The 23,751-nt window shown below is 42.3% G+C and overlaps 1 protein-coding gene across 1 annotated transcript in view; it reads right to left on the reverse strand.

Annotated features, from left to right (window-relative positions):
* The window catches only part of FSIP1 (fibrous sheath interacting protein 1), a 195,800-nt gene that overhangs the window by 165,294 nt on the left and 6,755 nt on the right, over window positions 1–23,751 (reverse strand). Inside the window, exons 3-6 of the mRNA XM_089778464.1 lie at window positions 18,647–18,824; window positions 9,938–10,110; window positions 6,337–6,430; window positions 3,272–3,370 (exon numbers count right to left, since the gene is read on the reverse strand). Coding sequence (XP_089634590.1) covers window positions 3,272–3,370; window positions 6,337–6,430; window positions 9,938–10,110; window positions 18,647–18,824 — 544 coding nt within the window. The remainder of the gene's footprint in view (window positions 1–3,271; window positions 3,371–6,336; window positions 6,431–9,937; window positions 10,111–18,646; window positions 18,825–23,751) is intronic.

The raw sequence follows: 23,751 nt of genomic DNA on the forward strand, positions 1-23,751 counted from the left end.
GTCCCAATCCAAAACAGCATGTAAATGGCTTAAATGTAATATTAAGCACATCAATCATTCCACTAACTATGAGTACTCAGGTACTTATAGTCAAGCAGGCTGCGTCTAGATTGGCATGATTTTCTGGAAATGCTTTTAACAGAAAAGTTTTCCGTTAAAAGCATTTTCAAAACAGAACATCTAGATTGGCATGGACGCTTTTCCGCAAAAGCACTTTTTGCGGAAAAGCGTCCGTGCCAATCTAGACACGCTTTTCTGCAAAAAAGCCCCGATCGCCATTTTTGCTATCGGGACTTTTTGGCGGAAAACAAATCTGAGCTGGCTACACTGGCCCTTTTGCACAAAAGCTTTGCGCAAAAGGGACTTTTGCTTGAACGGGAGCAGAATAGTATTTCCACAAGAAGCACTGATTTCTTACAGTAGGAGGTCAGTGCTTTTGCGGAAATTCAAGCGGCCAGTGTAGATAGCTGGCAAGTTTTTCCGGAAAAGCGGCTGATTTTCCGGAAAAACTGGCCAGTCTAGACACAGCCGCAGAGTCTTCTCTGCTTTGCTGTCATAGGGCCTATCTTCTCAACTACTCCTACTACTTGGGAATCCAGGATCAGCCAAGAATGCAAAAGACCTCAAGATTACAACCCAATCCACAATTAAGAAGCCTGACTAGAAACAGCAAATATCACCTCCTCCTTAGCACACCTCCCATACACACATATACCTCATCTCTCCTATTGTGAATAATCTAGCCAAACCCCTCTCATCCAGTTTCCCATCTTAGCCAGTCACCAAGAAACCAGATTATTTTGAATCACTTAATATGTTGGTAGCGTTGAGTGTCATTGGCATACTAGTGGCAACGCCAACTTAAAATATTTCACTACTCCCCTAGTGGTCATGTATACCCGCTGAAAAGAACCATTTGATTAGAAGAGCAACTGTCCAATGCCACCCACCGGAATCTCAGAGAGGGAGGAATTCAGGCACTGAAACATAATTCAATCTACCTGGACTGATGCCTGCTATAATAGTACCTCATGAGCAACAGTTTCAAAACAACAGAAATATCTAAAAAAGCTAGCAAGGATATTGGTCTTTGTCAGGAGAGCCTCAAACATCAAGACAGGTTCAGTCTATACCATAATAATACTGAAAAAACCCCACAAAACTGAAGGAGATTAATGAAGTCTGAAGACACCAAATAGGGCAAGAGAACATTGATCCAAAATAGGTACATTAGAGAATGGGTAATACTGCACTTTGCATCAACTGTCAGATTTAAGAGCATAGGTCTAATAATTGCAATACCTAGGGGAAGATGGTGCCTCATATTAAGTATATGACTCAGTCATGAGCACTTTAATTACCTGAAAATCAACAAGGAATTTTACAAAAAGTGAAACAAGGACAAAGGTAAGGATGAATACAAAAGAGCACATGCATGTAGGCATACAATCAAAAGGGCTAAAGCACAAAATGACTTACATCTAGCAAGAGACATAAAGCTCAATAATAACAGGTTTTCTGTATACATTAACCATGGTGTCCAACATGTTAGCCACTAGCCACATGTGGCTATTTGGCTGGTTGAGTGAGACTAGTACATTATAGCAGCAGCCATTATAGAGGCTACTGCTTCAGAACTGGTTCGACAACAAGGCATTAAGAGCAAGAGAAAGATATATGAAAGAATCAGTCCTCTACTTATCAAGGAAAGAGAGCTAATAACTGATAACATCAAGACAGATAAAATATGCTTCATTGTCCATTAAAATCATATGAATTAGTATTAATAAATAATAATAAGGGATAAGGAACATAAATCAAAACAGGGATATATTCAAGCTGGCAGCATCTGATGAAATTCACCTTATGATGCCTAAAGACCTAGCAGAAGCAATCTCAGAAGCATTAACTATTATCTTTGGCTATGTCTACAAAGCAGCATTATTTTGGAAAACTGATATTATTCTGAAATAACATACACAGCAAGCAGTTATTTCAACATCATGTTGAAATAATATCAAGCTGGAGGATTTCTATTCACAAGGAGTAAAGGAAGTCGGAGGAAGAATGCTTTAACTCTGGGGTGGGTAATAATTTGGGGGGGCACTCCAAAATTTTGGAAAGTGGTCAAGGGCCACACTCCTCCAGGATATTAATGGAGAGGTGTGGGTTCTGGAATGGAGGTTGGGTGCAAAGGGGCGCTTGGGGTGAGGGACTGAGGTGCAGGAGGGAGAATGGGATCTAGGAAGGAGTTTGGGTGAAGGAGGCGGTTGTGACCTACGACAGAGGACTGGGGTGCAGGATTTTGGGATGTGACCTCGGCTAGGAGGGGCTTGTGATCTGGGGAAGGAAATTGGGGTGCCAGATCTGAGAGAGGGTATGGGTACAGGAAGAGGCAGAAGGTTTGGGGTATAGGGGAGCAGAGGGTTGGGGAAGGGAGTGCCAGATGCCAACTGGGGTGCCAGAGGCAAGCTCTGGCTGCGGGCTGCTCACTGCTCCACATGGCTCCTCTCTGAGCATAAGAGGCAGGAGAGGGGACGAGGAGGGAGGGAGAAGGCTTCCTATGCTGCCCCTTCTCCCAGCAAAAACTCTTGGCTCCTATTGGCCGGAAACTGAGAGATTGGCCAATAGCAGTTAAGAGATTTTGCTGGGGGACGGGAACAGCAGGAAACGTCTCCCTCCTCCCTCCGCAGGCAGACCGGAGCAGAGAACAGCTGGCTTTCTAAAACATGAACTGATCTCTGCCTGAGGGTTCTGGCAAGGGGGTTGCGGGACAGATCTGGTGGCTTGGCGGGCCAAATCCAGCCCACTGGCAGCCTCTTGCCCACCTCTAACTCATACTTCCTGCTGTGTAGACAGCACCAAAAGCTAAAATAAGCTTCGACATAAGCCACACAATTGACATAGCTCATACAAACCTGGACCTGCCCCAGCAAAGAGACATGCACCCTTCCCCAGTCTTTACCTGCTGGAGTTGCAGCAGCCATGAAGAGGCGCTTTCAGCTAGCCCCAAGATGCCATCTCAGAGCAATGATGCAAATGAAATATTTACGTTTGAATTTTATTTTCCAAAAAACAAAATGTAAGGACCTGAGCAATGTTGGGTAAATCTTCCAATATTATATACATCATGGGAATGTTATTTTTTCCAACATGTATATGGCACACAATGCTTCCCTTTCAGCCTTGATTTTTGGAAGATTTTACTCATTCACTCCAAAATACATTACATAATTTATTACATAATTATAGGTCGGTAATAAGGGCTTACCCTGTACAGCATGCTTTTCATTGTGGTCATAATCTTCTGAATTAATTTGTGTGTGAAATACTGAAATAAACATTCCATCTTCTTCAGAATGGGAAGGATCTGTTAATTAGAAGTGTACTGAATAACTGTTGAATATTTAACTCCGATTTTTGTGACTTAGTAATATGATTTATGTACATTTCTGGATGTACAAAACACAAATCATAGAAGTTTATTATTTGTTTTCTTCAGTTTTCAACAACAAAATAATAAAACATTTTGCAAGAGATAGAATAGATGGAACAAACAAGAGGAAGAGAGAATATGGGGGGGAGATGGGAGGTGAATAAGAGAGTCAATATGTGAGTAAAAGACATTATGAATGAGGCAAACTAAGATTGTAGGAAAATATCAAAATGTATTATACTACTTCTGATTTATCTATGAAGTCTGATAGAAGTTTTGAGTAAATGAGATTACATTTTTTTTTCTGCTCCTGCATGTTAAGGCTTCTAGAAGCCTGGTAATTGTATATAAAGGATACAGCCTAAGGCAAAAATGTTCAAAAGCTTCGGTGGACATGAATAGCCATTTGGGGAATCATCTAGGAGGTTCAACTGAAAGATAAGTGCCCAAGGAATTTTCACACTGGGTGTCTAGCTGTATCCAAATTGTCAGAAATCCAACTGGCCTTTGTCAGAAGTGTGATGTGGGAGAAATGGGTGCCAAAGTCCCAGTGCTGCTTCAAGTACTCCAAGTGTCAGTCACACTCCTGGCAAGAATTAGCCAGAAAGTTCTAGTTAAGGAGAACTCCCTCACTGGCTGCTCTGCAATATGTGTACACCCAAAGTGCACATGCTGTAAGGACCTACATACTTTTGAGAGATACGACTATGGTTATAACTATAACTACATCAACTACACAACAAACAGCATGTAATAATTAATACTATCCTTCTCAACTGAAAGCATGATGATGGATGTCATTTAGTAACAAATGAATGATTTTTATAGCTGAAAATCTATTTTTTGCGACAATTAGGGCAGATGTTTCTGCTGCTAGAGAGGTTGAGGCACAAGTGGCTGGATATAAGTGATTTTGTAAATGTAGCTGGCATTTGATATCACAGTCGCTCTAATTACTATTTTCAAAACAGCCTCCCTTGCGTCATTTATTGTTGACAAATAAAATAAAAACTAAATATTTACATGTTAAAAGGCAATGTCAATTATTTTCAGTTACATTATTTTAAATAAGGGCTATCTCCTCTGCTGCCAAGCATGCAAAATTGACCTGATAACTCTTTTCATGTATCATGCTTTATAAAATCTTGAGGCAAGGAAGATCCTGGAAAAATCTGAACTATGCACAGCTCTCCTGGTGCTACCTTTGAAAAGAAAAAGGAAGTGCAACGTGGAGTTTTATTAATAATAATCTCATAAACAAATTTTCTCTCCATATTTTAAAGATTAAGATATGCAGTAAAGAGTAAAGCATATTATTTTTTATTAGATGGTGACACCTACTGGACAGTTTTAAATTGCTGTAAAGTTGATATGTAAATCTTGTGGTTTTTTGCCCCTTAACAGTAAATTATTGATGTAAAAATCCTTTTCTTGTGCATACTTCTTTACCATTTTCAAAAAGTCCAGTACAGAATGGAATAGTTCAGCTATAAAATTACATGAAGTCACTACAGGTCTAGTGTAAAAAGGTCAGGCAACTATACCTAAAAACATTCTGACAGAAAAAAATGTAATCCAAGACTATTCCAAGTAAAGATTCTCTCATTAAATTTTGTAACAGCCAGTAATATAATATTTTTAAGTTTGGCACACACGAGATGCTGAGAATAAAAATACTACAGTGCAACAAAAAGACAACTTTTGATAATTCTTTTATTTAAGAGATCTAAAAACTTTTGTAGATTACAGAGGTCAAAAATTTATACTCCAAGAAATCCTTCTCCAACCAAAAACAAAATGACTGTCTTTAAGTGCTGGACAAAACAATTAATAAATTTGAGAACAGTAGAAGCATTGCCAAGATAATTCAGTGCAAAGCACAGACAAAATCAAAAGAGTCAAGACCAAAGCTCCATTTTAAATACAAAAGAAAGAGTTGTTAAATTATTCTTTGTAACAATGCTGCAGAGCCAACTACCTCCACAGAATGCTGCTTGTGACTTCAAATAGCTATCTGGCCCTGGATTTAATAACCAGAATCTTAAGATATATTTTTGAAACTCTGAATCTGATTATTGTTGTAACCAGAAGTTTACTTAAACGTGCTGTAAGTCAGGATCTCAATGCACTGGAATTCCAGTTCCATTTGAAATGCTGAAGAGTAGGCCATGTAGAGTGCTTTAGACTGTAGATTAAATATCCTTTGAGAAGCAGAAGCAGCAGCATTCAGAGTATTTGCTGGGCCAAACTTCCTTTTCAATAGGATAGTTAAGGCCACAACCTCACGCTGCAGGAGGCCATATATCTGCTCTGCGGGACAGGGCCTTTTAAAAATGAATTTCCAGGCAAGGCTGAATGGTTGGGGATCAAAGATCAAAATATAAATGTGTGAGATAAAAATGAAAATAAAAGTGCCAATAGTTAGATTCTGAAGACACATATAGGGTTCTGTACTAATTACAATAAAATGGAGTTCAACACAGTCTATAAAACAGCTTGAATTTTTTTTCTAACATCAGCCCTGATTTAACTATCACAGATATAAGTTATTTACATTCCTCCTTCTTTTCTTCTACTTACTCAAACCTTTAAGGCTACTCGGTCATATGAAACATTACAAACAAAAATCTGTAAAGCAATACTACCTTGTGAAAGCATGTACAGCAGCAAAAATACGCTTTACTCAGTCTAAGGTATAAAAAAATTGTCTTCACAAATTTTTACATGCAAGGACTATTTTATTGATAAAAGTTTAAAACTGTACTTGTTAAGGAAAACATTTTATTCTGTTCTAATATGAGAGATATCTTAAAATTTTACAGAAATACAGCTATAATCAAAATGTAAGTTTTTATAAATATCTATAAGATATTTATAATTTACCTATTTTACTTACTTACCAGCTATCTCCTGCAAAGAGGAAGTCAAAGCTAAAAATTTGTTTGTATTTTCTATTTCCTCTTGAGTTCCTGAAGCACTTAGTGAGGTTATAGACTATTTAAAAGAAGGAAAACATGAAAATATAAGACAGCAGCAAATATATGATCAGGTTAGAATCAGTAAAATACTTTTCCTGATGCTCTGTCAGAGGCCCAAGCCTAATAAACTTCAGCGCACATACTAAAAACCTTTTTTGTCAATAAAGCTTTTGGGGGTATATATTATTTTTTTACTTTTTTTTGTACTTTTTAGGTGATTTGAATTACTTGCTACTGCTGACCTTTTTTGGAAGTAGCACACGTTTAAGCTATGTATACTCATATAATTATTGCACCTTATTTATATAGGCATTTAATACAGTCTTGCATGATCTTCTTATCAATAAACTAGGCAAATACAACTTAGATGGGGCTACTATAAGGTGGGTGCATAATTGGTTGGATAAGTCCTACTGGAAGAGTATAACAAGTGAGGTTCTGCAGCAGTCTATTTTGGGACCGGTTCTGTTCAATGTCTTCATCAATTATTTGGATATTGGCATAGAGGGTACGCTTATTAAGTTTGCAGATGATACCAAGCTGGGAGGGGATGCAGCTACTTTGGAGGAAAGGATCGTCATTCAAAATGATCTGGAGAAACTGGAGAAATGGTCTGAGATAAATAGGATGAAGTTTAATAAGGACAAATGCAAAGTACTCCACTTTGGAAAGAACAATCCATGTCAAACATACAGAATGGGAAGCAACTATCTAGGAATGAGCACTGCATAGTCATAGGGGATCTCAAGCTAAATATGAATCAACAGTGTGATGCTGTTGCAAAAAAAGCAAACATGATTCTGGGATGCATTAACAGGAGTGTTGTAAGCAAGACACGAGAAGTCATTCTTCCACTCTACTCTGTGCAGATTAGGCCTCATTTGGAGTATTGTGTCCAGTTTTAGGACCCACATTTCAAGAAAGATGTGGAGAAATTGGAGAAGGTCCAGAGAAGAGCAACAAGAATGATTAAAGGTCTAGAGAACATGTCCTATGAAGGAAGGTTGAAAGAACTGGAAAGGAGAAGACTGAGAGGTGACATGATAACGGTTTTCAGGTATCTAAAAGGGTGTCACAAGGAGAAAGAAGAAAAATTGTTCTCCTTAACCTCTGAGGACAGGACAAGAAGCAATGGGCTTAAAATTCAGCAAGGGACGTTTAGGTTCGACATTAGGAAAAAATTCCTAACTGTCAAGAGTAGTTAAACACTGGAATAAGTTGTCAAGGGAGGTTGTGGAATCTCCATCTCTGGAGATATTTAAGAGCAGGTTAGATAGACATCTATCTGGGATGGTCTAGAAGGTACTGGGTCCTGCAGTGAGGGCACGGGACTAGACTAGATGACCTCTTGAGGTCCCTTCCAGTTCTAGTGTTCTATGATTCTACAATAGTAATTATGCAGTTTTATACATACATAAATTTGAATCCTGGTAAACTTGCAGTATAACTGATATTGCATATACTGCTTTACCGTTTCAAAACTAATTTTATACATATTATAGGCAGGACTGGTAGCAATACAAGACCCTATTCACCTATCTTGACTAAATATAATTGCAGCTAGAATCTCCAAAGATTATGTGTGCACTTATTCCTTCACAGGTCTTACATGTGATTGGCCAGTGCATGGAGCCATTGCCACAGAGCAAGTAATCATGCTCCATACCAGAAATGGCCTGATACACGAAGTATAGAGAGATCTGGAACCGACGGGGCAAAAACACTGATAAACAGTTGTCTGGAGACTGGGAGGACACTCTGCTAGACACAGCTGACTCTGTGCTACAGAGCCTAAGCAGCCACTGAAGGAATCTGACATTCTTGTCAGCTTCACCACTGCTATGGTGAAACAAAACATGTTAATTTCATACAGTTCCTTTCAAGAACATCATATTTTATGTTTCTGAAAATAAATTTTTAGAGTCTTTGTTTTGGAAGAAATTTCCATAGAATATGTTTTTGCTCTGAATCAGACCAAAAACAAATTGCAAAATACCCCAGAGTTTTCGCCAGCTCTATCAGACATCTTCATAAGATGTGTAATTTCTCTGCCAACAAAAATTTTGCTCTCTTCACAGAATGTACAGTAGTGAGAGAAGTTGCATCAGAGGCTTTGAAAGTCTTTGTTATAATTACCTCTGTTCCTCTGTCGGTTCTGTTCACATCTAACTTATAGTCCTTTTTGAATGCAAAGGAAGTAGAGAGGTATAATGCCACTTCCTATTGAATGAGGGAAATTATGTTGACCTTGGGGATGCAGGCCAGCTAAGTTCACAGAATGACCATGTTTGACAGAATATGTAACTGAGCTTTCACTGAAAGCATGCTATGTACTGAAACCCCCTTGTACCAGGTGATGAGAATGCAAGATACTTTCAGGGAGAAGATACCTACCGACCAAGAAGCTCAAAAGTAGCTTTGTGAGGACTTGAAGATCCTATACACAGATTAAATTCATTAGACGAATCTGCATATTACCTAAGTATTGATAAGAGTGTTGGGTCCTCAGGAATAAATATGTAATGGTAATGACAAATTATCATGGGTTTTTTATATTATAATACATCTAAAGTTGCTGACTGGTCATTACAAAAAGCATTGGCATTAGCCTCATGGTCAGAATACACCAAAGAACATACTTTGCTTCAGCTGACAGTCTGACTTAGCCCTAAGGTGTGTCCCTTGCAACACCAATATCTAAGCCTCAAGAGAGACACTGAAATCATTTTTGAATTTTCTCTGAGATGCTAAGTCAGTGCTTATCATCTTCCAATTAGGGCTTAGGGGCGGGCGAAGCTTCCTCCCACCCTGTGAGCAGTACACATAGCTTTGAAGCGCTGCGCACTGCTCGCAAGGTGGAAGGAGACATCATGCTCAATGTGCAGTATGCTTGCATAGGGCAGGAGCAGGGCAAGGGAAGCTTCGCACAGCTCCCCCGCCCCCAGGCCAATCAGGACTTGGGGGCAGGGGAGTGCATAACGTCTCTTCCTTCCCTGCGAGCAGCACATGGCACTTTGCAGTGCTGTGTGCTGCTCACAGGGCAGGGGTAGGGTGGGAGGAGGCTCTGTATGCTCCCCCGCCCCCAGGCCAATCGGGGCCTGGGGGTGGGGAGTATATGAAGCCTCTTCCTGCCCAGCCAGGTGAATGGGTACTTAGTGGGAAGGGGGAGCAAAGGGGCTCCCCCACTCGAAATAGCGCCATAATGTGAATATGCAAATGAAGGACAGGATATTTAAATCCCAGCTGCATTTGCAATTTTGAATGTCTTCATTTGCATCCCTCTCTCGAAAGAGGGTGTAAGTGCAAACATTCCCGAAATCATAGCTGAGAACCAAGACTTGGAGGGGGTAATAAGAAGGGGATTATAATAACGTATGGTTCTTTCAGTTCCCTTTTGTGTTAGTATCCTTCACCAGGCAATGACTACTGAATAATAAAGTATGTTCTTGAAACTAGACTGTTCCTTTCCACATAACAGCACTCTCAAATATTGGCATATATTTAAAAAACACACATTTCTAACCTTAAGTTCTTCCCAAAGTTTTGCCCTCACTTCTCTGCCTTGTTTTTTAATTTCTCTTTCTCTAGATTGTTTCTTTGCCAGTATCTTATCCAATTTATTCATCTTCTTTATCGCTTCTTGAATCATAGAATCTACATCTTTCTCTTCAGTATTTTCTAGATCAGTAGAATTTGCTGTAGATTACATATAAAATAGAATGTGAGCTTCAAGCATTTAATTTAAAAAAAATTACAAGCCAACAGTAATTATCTGGCAGCAACTTATGTTGCAATAGGACAATTCACTCGCACATGTTGCTTTCCATTGGTCGATTACAGCAGGAAAGAAATATGCAGGTCTAACAGAATTCTTCCATAAGCTAAGCGGTAGAGGTTTGTATTTCTGGACACCTCAGACCAGAATTCTTGTTTGGCAGCTAAGTAATATTTATTCTAAGGCAGTAGTGGCTTATCCATAGCAACAGTTGTAACCACAATCCCATTATAAGGCAAGAATTCCAAAAAAATCACAAACAATTCTCATTCTTACAGATTTTGAGATAAATCTCACTGACAACTAAAATGTGCCCTGATTTTTTTTGATTGAATCTTTTCAGACCAAAAAGATTTTAAACAGCTCAATTTTAAAAATGCTGCAAAGCATCTAAAGTTTCAATATGTTCCTCTACCTGCTCAACAAAAAGTTATGGTTCCAAAAGATAGGACACACAGGTAGATTTTGACATTTGACCTGAAAAAAAGCAGCCTAGGGAAGAAAAAATAATATTCTTTAAGAAATTACCATTATTTCAAAATGAAACAGGATTCACTAACAATTGATGCCAAAAGAGAAGAAGTTACTCATCCTGTGCAGTAATGTTGGCTCTTTGAGATGCGTCTCCCTGTGGGTGCTCCACTCAGGTCTCGGTGCGTGCCTGTGCCGGGGATCGGAGATTTTTGGTAGCAGCGCCCCTCGCGCCACACCTGTGAGCACAGCAGCTCCTTCCCCCCTTCCCGGAGCCTGTGGAATGAGTCCCATATGTTCCTTTTCTACCTAAAGTCCCTGGCAGAAGGGAGGACAGGAGGTTAGTGGAGCACCCACAGGGACACACATCTCGAAGAACCAACATTACTGCACAGGGTGAGTAACTTCTTCTTCATCAAGTGGTTTCCCTGTGGGTGCTCCACTCAGGTGACTCCATAGCAGTACCCGCCCAATGGAGATGGGCATTGGAGTCTTCCTATGTGGAAGAAGGAAGGACTGCATCTGCTAAAGATGTGGAGGGTATTGGCCCCTTGTGTAGGGCATAGTGTTGAGTGAAAGTATGGTGTGAGGACCATATGGCTGCTCTACAAATGTCTGCCAATGGTACATTGTTCAGGAAGACCATTGTAGTGGCCACCGCATATGTGGAATGAGCCCTGATGGATTGCGGTGGCTGTCTGCCCCTAAGTTCATATAGGGTGTATATGCAGCCCGCAATCCACTTGGATAAGCGCTGTACAGAAAAGCGAAGTTACTCACCTTGGAGCAGTAACTGTCATTCTTCAAGATGTGTGTCCCCATGGATGCTCCACAATAGGTGCTGGGCTTGCCCCAGAGTCGCAGGACGGAGATGTTCGAAGCCGTAGTCAGTTGGACCATGCATGCGGAGCAGGAAGGGGTGTCTCACGGTGTTCACGCTCTCCTGCACTGCACGATCTGGTCTTATCCAGTTTCTCGGACCCGTCTCAGAATCTGCAAGAGAATGAAACAGACTCCAAAGCGGGTAGGTAGGTGGGTAGTGGAGCACCCACGGGGACACATCTCAAAGAACGACAGTTACTGCACCAAGGTGAATAACTTCGCTTTCTTCTTCAAGTGATGTCCCCGTGAGTGCTCCACAATAGGTGGCTAAGTAGCAGTACCCACCCGAGGAAAGGAGATGGAATTCACAAGTCCCTATGTAAGGAAGAAAGCACTGCAGATGCTACGGAAATATCTGAAAGCCATCTTGTTTGGATAGCATAGTGCTTGGCAAACGTGAGATAGGATGACCAAGTGGCAACCCTACATATATCAGAGGGTATGTCTACACTACCCCGCTAGTTCGAACTAGCAGGGTAATGTATGCATACCGAACTTGCTAATGAAGCCCGGGATTTGAATTTCCCGGGCTTCATTAGCATAAAGCCGGCGCCGCCATTTTTAAAAGCCGGCTAGTGCGAACCCCATGCCGCGCGGCTACACGCGGCATGGGCTAGATAGTTCGGAATGGCTACGTAGTTCGAACTATCTGTACTCCTATCTGTTTCCTACTGGCTGCATCTAGACTGGCAAGTTTTTCCGCAAAAGCAGTTGCTTTTGTGGAAAAACTTACCAGCTGTCTACACTGGCCACTTGAATTTGCACAAGAACACTGACGATCTAATGTAAGATTATCAGTGTTCTTGCGCAAATACTATGATGCTCCCACTCAGGGATAAGCCCTCTTGCGCAAATGCTTTTGCGCAAGAGGGCCAGTGTAGACAGGTAAAAACTGTTTTGCCCCGATGGTGAAAATGACGATCAGGGCTTTCTTGCACAAAACCGCGTCTAGATTGGCATGGACGCTTTTCTGCAAAAAGTGCTTTTGCGCAAAAGCGTCCATGCCAATCTAGATGCTCTTTTTCGCAAATGCTTTTAACGGAAAAACTTTTCCATTAAAAGCATTTGCGGAAAATAATGCCAGTCTAGACGCAGCCATTGTGTATAAGAACTACCTTGACACGGTCAGTGCATATGGCCTTGGAGGCATTTAGCCAACTAGGTACCACGCTGAGAGATGAAGTGTGTGCAGGTGCAGGAGAGAACCTCACTTTTGGGTTAGGAGGATCTGGATTAGTGGGAGGTGATATGGTGGGAGTTGTGCGAATCACAAGAAGAGTGGATACCAATGTTGACGTGCCCACTCGGGCGCTATCAGAATTACCGAGGCTCTGTCGAGTTTGATCTTCTGTAGGACTCTGAAGCTAAGAGGGATAGGTGGAAAAGCATACATGACAGGACCTCTCCAATTGAGGAGAAAGGCATCCCCCAAGGAGTGGCGGCCTAGGCCCGCTCTGGAACAGTAGCGGTGACATTTCCTGTCGTTGGCGGTGGCGAATAAGTGTATTCGAGGAGTGCCCCAGTGGCGAAAGATAGAGTGGAGAACTTCTTGATCTATCTCCCATTCGCGGTCTATTGCGAAGTTCCTGCTGAGGGAATCCGCCATCGTGTTGTTGATGCCAGGTAAACAGGATGCAACAAGGGTAGTGCCGTTGGCAATGCACCAATTCCATAGTCGGGTTGCTTCCATACACAGCAATCAGGATCGTGCACCACCCTGATGATTTATATAACACATGGCTACTATGTCTGTGAAGATGCCCACTGTGGAGTTGCGGACGGGGGGGGGGGGGCGAAAATGTCTGCAGGCGTTGGCAACAGCCCTCAGTTACAGGAGATTTCTATGTAGTAAAGACTCCTGTGGCGACCAACAGCCTTGGACGGAAAGATTGCCCATATGAGCGCCCCTGCCAATGAGGGAGGCATCTGTGGAAATGTGACAAGGCAGCAGTTGATGAAACGAGATGCCTGACAGTAAATTGTCATCTACCATCCACCAGTGGAGAGAAGATCTGACGGTCACCCCCTTGTGTACGTTGTGCTTGATAGGATTGTATAGTGTGATCAGCCAGTGCTGTAGCAGCCAAAAGTGTAGTCTGGAGTGAAGGATGACGTATGTTGTGGAGGCCATATGACCCATCAGTCATATGCTCCCGTGCTGAGGTTGGCAGCTCCTCTGGTGCCAAGCTTGAGTTAGAGGAAGTAGAGGCGGCCCGACTGTGCCTGTAGTTACGTCGGCAGAGTCAGTGCCAATGACTTCAGTGCCACCACCGCCGGTTCCGTCACTGGAGAAGTTGCAGCCATGTGGCGGGAAGCACCAGACATGCTTTTAGATGCCTTAGAAACTGAACAGGCACTTGTAGCAAAAGTGCCCGACTTAGACCCTGAAGTAGTTCTGCCATGAGAAGACCCTGAAGTAGTTCTGCCATGAGAAGTTAAAGGCAGCAATCTATTTGGGGAGGGCCTAGGCTTCTTATGAGGAGCCCTAGTCGAAGAGGAGGCACTCCGTTTCTGTGGTTACAGAACGGGCCGAGAAGGAGAGGCTGAACCAGCAGGCTGAAGCACCTCATCAAAAAGAAGAATGCAGAGCCTCATTTCATGATCACAGCAAGGCCTAACCGTGAGTTTTGAACAGTACACGCATTTTTGCAGTACATGGCTTTCGCCGAGGCAGCGGATACAAGAAATGGGTGCAAGACCTGAGAATGGCCCTGAGCTCTAGAATATTAATGTGAAAGTTTCTCTCGTGTGGGGCCCATGTATTCTGTATTGACACTGCACCACAGTGGGCTCCCCAGCCCATGAGTGATGCATCTGTTGTTATAGTAACTGAAGGGCCTGGTCAGTGGAAGAGTATGAGGAGGTTGTTCAGAGATGTCCACCATTGGAGGGACTGCAGGACTGGTGGAGGAAGTGAGAGGTGCTTTGCAAGGCAGTGTCGGGTTGGTATATAGTTGATTGCGAACCAATATTGTAGGCAACGCAAGTGCAGCCTTGCAAACAAGACCAGAAACGTTGTCATATGCCCCAGTAACTAAGGCATGCCCGGACCGTGGAGAAAGGGGCCTGTCTGACCCGTTGAACGAAGTCGCAGATCATCCTAAATCTTTGTGGTGGGAGGCAGGCTCTTGCTGTGACTGAGTCTAGCAAGGCGCCAATGAACTCTTATCTTTTACCAAGTCGGGAAAAACATTCCCTGGTAATAGTTGTCATGACAGTAGTTTGCTGATAGGTAGGGCCTTTGCTTAGACAATCATCTAGGTAAGGTAAGATAATGTTTTGTCTTCTGAGAAAGGCCGTGACTACAGCTAGGGTGTTTGCAAATACTTGAGGGGCCGTAGAGAGGCCAAAGGAGAGGACTGTGTATTGATAATGATCTATTGCTACTAAGGTAAGTAGCTTTTGCACCTCTGCCCATAACAGAGGCTCATGAGAGGGGTCCCTGAAGAGGGACAGGGTAGGGGGTTGCATGTGGGGCACTGAAGTAAAGGGGATTATACAACATGATCTGATAATTTCTAGGACCCATTTGTCTGTGGTAATTTGCGCCCACTGTTGGCAGAAAGGTCTCAGGCGATGACCAAAGATGACATTGGACTGCACTGGACTTATGAGGTGATCGCTCAGACCGCCGACCAAAATTTCAAATTTGCTGCTTGTTAGAGGTGGATTGATTTGTGGAGGACTGGTTTTGCTGATTCCTCTTCCTACTAGGCCATTGTTTGAGCCTGTTATCATATGGTCTCTGCTGCTGCCTGTAATAGTTGTAATTATAATCCCTCTTTTTTTGGTAGGAAGTGTATTTATGCTTCTTATTGGGAGGGATGTACATGCCCAAGGTGCATAGTGTCGTATGAGAGTCCTTCATAGCGTATAGGATCTCATCTATATTTTTAGCAAACAACTGTTTCCTGTCAAAGGGGAGATCCTCCACCCTTGCTTGTAATTCCTTTGGTACCCCTTATAACTACAGCCACAAGGTCCTGTGCATTACTATGTCTGTGGCTGTGGCTCTAGCTGCGGTGTCTGTGACATCCATACTGGCCCGAAGAGCTATTTTAGCTATTGATAAACCCTGGTTTAGAGGTGAAGTTGCTTGTTTTCAAGAATGTCCTGTAGCAAGTCTTGTAATTTGGCATAATTGGCATGATTGTAATTAGCCAACAGTGCTGTATAATTAAGATATTCAGCCCTGAAGTGTGGCCAAAGAGCACACTTTGCGGCCCAAGGTGTCTAGCCGTTTGTGTTCTTTGTCACGGGGCATAGATTTAAATTGTGTTTCACAGAGTCACCACCAGCGAATTTTTTTGAAGGTGGGCAAATGGAAAGTCCATGTCATTTGCAGGGATGAAATATTTTTTGTCCGCTGTGCGGTTTGTGAGCGGAACAGAGGCTGGATTTTACCACAAAGCATCCAAAGGTTCAAGGATAGCTTCGTTGATGGGTAAAGCTATTTTCAAGGATTCTGAGGGTTGTAATATGGTGAGTAATTTGTATTGTTTGTCCTGCACCTCTTGTAATGTAATGTCCTATGGTTGTGCTACTTGTTTGAAAAGTTCCTAAAAATGTTTCAGGTCATGTGCCGGAGGAGAAGGCGAGATCTGGAATACTGCTTTCTCCTGCCTGGATCTAGGTTCATGTCAGGGACTCTCTGGGTACGTCTAGACTACAGGGTTTTGTCGACAGAAGTTTTGTCGACAGTAGCTTCTGTCGACAAAGAGCATCTAGACTACATTCAGTTCTGTCAACAAAGCAAGCTGCTTTGTCGACAAAACCCTGTAGTCTAGACACAACCCTACAGGCAATAACACCTTCTGTCGACAGAACTCTGTCGACAGAAGGCGTTATGCCTCGTAAAATGAGGTTTACCAGCATCGACAAAACTGCTGAGTTCTGTCGACGTTATGTCGACAGAACTCAGCAGTAGTGTAGACGCAGGTATAGTTTTGTCGACAAAAGTGGACTTTTGTCGACAAAACTCTGTAGTCTAGACACACCCTCTGAATCTGACTGAGGTAAGTTGTCATGCTCACTGGAACCCGCCTGAGAAATTACCGAGGGCAGGTGAGCAGGTGAGGAGCATGCAGAGGTTGTGGGTGAGTGCCTCGAGGTGCAGAATTGCTGGGCTGTAGAGGCTGTGTGCCTTGAATGTTAGGTATAGGAGGACAGCTGTTGGTACTCTTACCCTGTATCCCAGCAGCTCCACTGAGGTGGGAGCTGCCCTGTATGAATACCAGGAAGCTAGCAATGGAGAAGGAGAGGAGTAGCATGATGAGAGGTTGCTCCTATGCCTGCTACCATAATCAGATATTGGGGATAGCAGTGTAGGCGACTGGGGGCCACTCTGTGAAGTGTTAGTGCGCCCCTTGAATCAGACTAAGGAGAGTTTTGTAGGTGCCGTGCTTTCTTGTACTGCAGTGCCATGGGGCGGTCAAAATCACTCTGCCCAGTCAGACTGGGTGCAGAGGGGGAGCTCACTGGAGCTGATGGAGGAGGCATATACGGCTTATCTGAAGCTGCTACCTCAGTGGCACCAGTTGATGTGACGGTTTTAGTTTGTGCCTCAACTTTCCTGGCTGGCACTGATCTGCATTTCTCTGCGGTACCAAAGACTGATGGCACCGGGGGATGAGAGGTTCAAGGCAGCTTGGACAGGGAGTGCACCAGAGAAACCCTTGCGGCTTGAGAGCCGTTGTGGGGTGATGAAGCTATTCTACCCAAGGGTTTTCGTTATGCCCGCACCTGCTCTTGTTTGTCCCTTGGTAATTGAAGAGCCTTTTCCCAGAGAATAGTCTTGAGCCGCATTTCACGGTCTTTTCTGGCCCTCGCCTTCATATTCAGCCAATGAGGGCACTTCTGGACGGCACAGACTTGCGTTTCTCCACAGTACCAGAGACTGATGGCACCGGGGAAAGAAAGGCTCTAGACAGCTCGGACAGGGAGTGTGCCAGGGAAACCCTTGCAGCTTGAGAGCCTTTGCGGGATGATGAAGCTGCCCTACCAGACGGCTTCTGCTGTGTCAGCAGCTGCTCTGGTTTGTCCCTTGATAATTGAAGGACTTTGCCCAGATAATAATGTTGAGCCATGTTTTGTGGTCTTTTCTTGCTCTTGCCGTCCTATTCAAGTAATGAGGGCATTTCTGTACCACATGCGACTCCCCCAGGCATTTGACACATGAGGCTTGGCCATCTGAGATAGACATTGGGTCTCTGCAGGAATCGCATTGTTGCGGTGAAGAAAAGCTGTGGCGGCTGTCACTTTTTTTTTGCTTTTTAGCAAAGTCAACGTTGAAAAAGGTCAAACTAAACAAAATTAGGAGGTAAAGAGTTAAAAATAATAGGGGATTTCAATTTTTCCTGTCAGGAAGAAGAGCATTGCTGTGAACTTCGTCTTCAGCCAGGGACGGTTGAAAAGGAACTGACAGGACTCGCACCGCGTGCGCATTCCACAGGCTCCAGGGCAGAAGGGCTGCTGTATGCGCAGGCGCAGCGCAAGGGGCGCTGCTACCAAAAATCTCTGATCCCCGGCGCAGGCACACACCGAGACCTGAGTGGAGCACCCACAGGGACAACACTCGATGAAGAATTACATATATCAGTAAGCAATAGGTCTGGTCTTCTTTTCTAAATTGAAAATAAATTTAAGGATCTGGTAAGATAGTTATCTGCAGCATTCCTCACTAAAATTCCCTCTTGCTTTACAGGAATGTGTTCAAGTCCACTTGCTTGAAGAACTAGGGGTACATCTACACTAGCCCCTTAGTTCGAGGGAGGCTAATGAGGGCGACCGAAATTGCAAATGAAGCGTGGGATTTAAACATCCCGTGCTTCATTAGCATGTTTCCGGGCGGTCGCCATTTTGGAAACTGACTAGCCCGGAATAACTACCCGGGAGTTCCAAGTAAACCCCATTCGAAGAGGAGTAACAGCTAATTCGAGTTAGGGGTTTACTTCGAACTCCTGTTTCACTGCTGCGTGTAGATGCAGGCATACAGTCCCCATTTGCAGATCCAAGAGTAGAATTTTACCCACTAAAATTTTACCCGTTACACGTTATATAACAGTACACTGCTGGCCAATGACGTAAACTTTGTCAATCTCATACCTGGATACTCATCAGTATTTTGCACCTGATGCTGGAAAATGCAGTTAATTTCACCCTCAGAATACTGTGGAGATGTTTTCATATTCTTCATTTTATTCTTCTTACTATCATCATCTTTATCATCCTCTATACTACTGTTCCTTGAATTGTCTTCTTTATGATCAACTGGTGAAGAAACCTAAAAATTATGTAAATTAACAATTTCCACAGAAGCATGAACCTTTTTTAAATACTTTCTTTTGTTTTATATGAGTGCCATCAACAGTGACATCAAACCAGATTTTGAAGTTCTGCAGCTGCTTCTATCCAAGGATCTCCAAGTATTTCACACAAAAAAGTTTACAACATCTCTGTGAGGCACATAGGTATTACCCTAATTTTACAGATGCGTGAACTGAGGCACAAAGTGGTAAAATGAATTGCTGAAAACCTTACAGCAAGTAAATGCAGTAATTGAACTCTGGCATCCTGATTCCCAGACACTGATACAACGTTATACACACTCCTTGTCCTAAAATTAAAAGTTGATTTCAAATATTAATATTTTCATGGTAGAGGCAAACACTATACTTACACTAGAATTTGTTTAATGAGATAATTAAATAATGGCACTTGAAACATCTCTTAATCATATTCCACTTACTACAGAGCTCTCCCCTTGGCCAGGATGTGCTTAATCAGGATTTCCACTTAGCTGAGATCTCCCAAGTGTGCTCAGTTTACAAATACAATTACATTTATTCTAACTTGTTTGCAATGTTAGTTGTAGCCTTGTTTATCCCAGAATATTAGAGAGATAAGATGGGTAAGGTAACATCTTTTATTGAATCAACCTCTGTTAGGACAGGTCTACAAGTCACTATAACTCAAAATAAGATATGCAATTTGAGTTATGCAAATTGCATATCTTATTTTGATATTTCGAAATAGCTTATTTTGTCATTTGGCTCTGTCTACACAGCACCAAATTTCAAATAAAGCATTATTCCAAAACGTCTCTTACTCTTCACAGAATGAGGTTTACGGGGACATCGGAATAACAAGCCCAAAATAATGGGCTTGCTGTGAAGAGGTGGGATAGCTATTTCAGGATACTCTGGTATCCCAAAATAGCATTGCAGCATAGATGTACCCTAGAGCTATGTCTACACTAAAAGGTTTTTGTACAAAAACGGTCACTTTTTGTGCAAAAACAGGTGGAGCATCCACACCTCAAGCACTTTTTCATGCAAAATAAAAAAAATACAGTAAATCAACAGGACAGAGGGCTTTTGCCGGTAGATATTCCTCTCCCCACCAGGAATAACTCCTTTTTGCGCTACAGCTCTTGCACAAAAAGATGCGTGTGGACGCTCTGCAGGGATTTCTTGCACAAAAAGAGTCTATCAGAAAAAGCACAAGTGCTCTGATGGGGCCATTCTGTTAATGGCAACCAGAGCTTTCTTGTGCAAAAGCGTCCATGCAGTGCAGACGCTCTCTTGAGTAAAAGCACATTGCTTTTGCAATGCGCTTTTGTGCAAGAAGTTTTGTAAAAGATTTCTTCTGCAAAAAGCTTCTTGTGCAAAAACCCTGCAGTGTAGACAAAGCCTAGGTGAAAGAGAAGTTTTTGAACTATGCAGAGTTGAAGAAAAGCTCAGTGTAGCCTGAAAGCTTGCCTCTTTCATCAGCAGAAGTTGATCCAATAAAACACTGTCTCATCTATTCTAACTATTAACCTTGGATCAGAAAGTAAAGTTGTGCCTTTTCTCGCTCACGAATCAGCATTAAGCCTGTAGGAAAGTTGTGACTTCTATTGTTCAAAAGTCGCAGCCACTGTTTGAAATAGCTACGATTTTGGTACAGTCAGTTCAAATTTGAGTGGTGTTGCAACACCATGTGCTAGGCTGTGACATCACTCACTCAAACTTGGTCCAACTACCTCATTAGACAGGTAGACAGACCAAAGCTGAGAATCACAAATGTCACTCACTTGAATTTAGCCTTTGCCAAATTCAAGTTTGTGGCATTATAAGTTGGCACACAAGGTAACAATTCCATTTAAATTTGTGACAACTACACCAAGTTAAGGTGTGTCTTAAAAATTGTAGTTCCTGCTACAATATCACAGCCCACAACCTTCATGAAGCTTTAATTATCATAAATAATAAAACATTTTGTGACTCTAAGAACTCCTCAGTGCCAACTGGCAAGGGGTTACAAGAATATCCCGGTATGTATAATCTGATTCACTAAAAGCGACGAGGAGTTCTGTGGCACCTTATAGACTAACTATACATGTATCTGACAAAGTGGGTCTTTGCCCACGAAAGCTTATGCTCCAACACTTCAGTTAGTCTATAAGGTGCCACAGGACTCCTCGCCACTTTTGCAGATTCAGACTAACACGGCTACCCCTCTGATACCTGATTCACTAAAGAGTATTAGACTTTACATGAAAGCTAGAGTCCCACCAGTCATTAACAGCATTGTGAAATGTATAAATAGATCCTATGTATTTACACTGATAAGTACCTCAAAACTGTTCTGATGCTGGAAAACCAAGCACCAGCCCTGAGCAAGGCCATAAGCAGTAGCTAAGAACTAACAATCTCATAACTGGAAACCTAACATACAGGAGAGCTGGTTTGTTTTATTCTAATTAGGTATTAGTTTTAAGAATGTATTCAGCCTTTAGACCATGAAATTCTTGTAAGTTACTGTGTGCATTAATCTCACTTGCAATGTCTGTATTCCATGCTTTAAGGCAGCGGTTCTCAAACTTTTTGGGCTCCGGAGCCCTTTACGTGCATAAAAATTTATGCAGAGCCCCAGTGGTCCACTGATTGTATGTGTTGTACCTATCGATGTTTCCAGTTTGTCAACCTCGCGAAGCCCCTGGAGATGTCTTGTGGAGCCCTGGGGCTCTGTGGAGCACAGTTTGAGAAACAGTGCTCTAAGGAAATGTGTGTGCTTTGCTTTGCAACTTTGAAAATGTTTGCTTTGAGCTTAGGAAACCCAGCATTGGAATAATTTCTCTCACCCATTAAGAAGACTGTTGAAGCAAAAACACGCTCCTTAATGGCTTCTAGCTAAACATAAAATAGCTTCTACAAGACCTACTAACATGAAAGAGGCATTAAGGAACATTGTGACACAAATAATTAATGAATGGTCCTATTACATCTTAGAAATGCTGCATGCAAGGGAGCTAGTCTCATATACTGGAAGACCAAGGTCATGTCAAAACTACAGAATTATGTGGACCTGGGTTACAGCAGCATAAAACTGTCACAGTAATTAAAATTGCTTTTACGTGTCCAAACTACACTACTTGTGTTGTCAGCGACATGTGTCCTTGCTAGCAGTACCTACACTGATACAGAAAGCAATTCACTGTGGATAGCAATTACACTGTGCAACTTATCATCTAGCACAGGGTGTTTTCATGAGGTTTTGCAATGCCTCAAAGGGCCCCAAAAAATTGGTCATAGTGACTGAAAGCATGATTTCAACATTCCAAACTGTAGTAGTCACCATCCTATAATTTCATCTTTATCCCATAATGTTTCACACCTCTTTTCTAATTTTCCACAAACCCACACATCCTTCTTAATTGTCCATCATCTGTATCAGAGGTATGGATTCTGCACTACTGTGATGAGCACTGCAAGCATGGGGCACCTGATACTACAGTATTTACAGAACCAGCAGGGGAGCCACAGGCAATATAATGATTCCTTGGAAGCTAGACTGCTGTGGAATATAGAAAGAAACAATTCAAAGTTGAAGGGGGCATTCATGGAGCAACTGCAGATGGTGGAGAACTGCTTCTGGTCCAAAATGACAAGCAGTGCCCTCCGGAGTAGCAACACCAAAATGTAATCTGCACTGACATGGAGAAGCAAGTAGACTGCTCTACAGAAACTTGAAACACTTTATTGCTACCAGTCGGTCAGGAATCAATTTGGAGTTGAGAAATCCATTGATTGATTATGCCTCTGGATGTTTAAAAGATTGTTGGCACTGTCTACTCAAGAGATTGGACTTCAATGACAAAAATATCCCAATGAGTCTGACTATAGCTGTGTGCTGCATAACATCTATGAAGTAAAAGGGAAAAAGTTTCTGTAGAGGTGAAGGGAAGAAGTGGAACCTGATGATTTTGAGCAGCCAGATATCAGAAGAGCTCAACATTGACTTGTTTAGCTCAAAGAGGCTATATTATGAATCTTGTAATAACTGCAGTGTGTGTAGTAATGTAACATTGCAAATGCACCTATTACTACTTGTGAATATCAGCCCCAGCTAGTTTATGTTATGAACGAATAAAGATTAAGAATCTGTAAATAGAATTTATTCCACAGCCATGCATACAGACACATTTATGACTGCATAAAATTTAATAAGTAATACAGAAAAGAACTTTTGTAAGGGAAAGAAAGGCCATTTCCATTTCACAGAACAATGCACGTGCAGCTGTGATTGCCTACACTCTCACTCAGGGTAGAGTGGTAAAGGTAGTGCACTGGATCCAGACACCAGGTGGACGTTTGTGGGGGCTGATGGGCAAGTGAATTAGTGTAGAGAAGTTCCAGAATGTAGATTTCTATGGGCTGAAGAGGGAGGTGAGCATGGTACTATTTAACCTGAAGGTCAACAAGAGTCTGTAGCATGTTCTTTACTGCTGGAGAAGCATCTACATTTCTCGCTGCACTTCCCTGACCATTTCCCAGATGTTTCTCCTCTCAGGTCCACAAGGGTAATTCTTTAAGCCCAGTGCTCAGTATCCAAAGTAGCAGAGGCTTGCAAGATCTCTAGGAACATGTCATCCTGTGTCCTCTTCATTCTCCTTGTTATCTGGCTGAGTCACTTTGCTAATGTGGATGGACGGAACCTCAAGGCCACATTTCCAGTTGTAAAAGATACAATGCACAGCAGTCCAATTGTGAATGTATTCACAAGATAAATGGAAATCTGATATACTGAATTCACTCCCCTTTTTCCAGACAAGTTGCAAGAAATACATTCTCACTTTTATTTGGAATTGATAGAGCACCATCGCTGGAATGCCACCATGAACATGACCCTGTGGGAAGGAGGTAAGTTATGGGCATGAGCACATACTT

The sequence above is a fragment of the Pelodiscus sinensis genome, chromosome 5 (assembly GCF_052426305.1).
Source record: "Pelodiscus sinensis isolate ZL-2025 chromosome 5, ASM5242630v1, whole genome shotgun sequence".
Taxonomy (NCBI): domain Eukaryota; kingdom Metazoa; phylum Chordata; order Testudines; family Trionychidae; genus Pelodiscus; species Pelodiscus sinensis.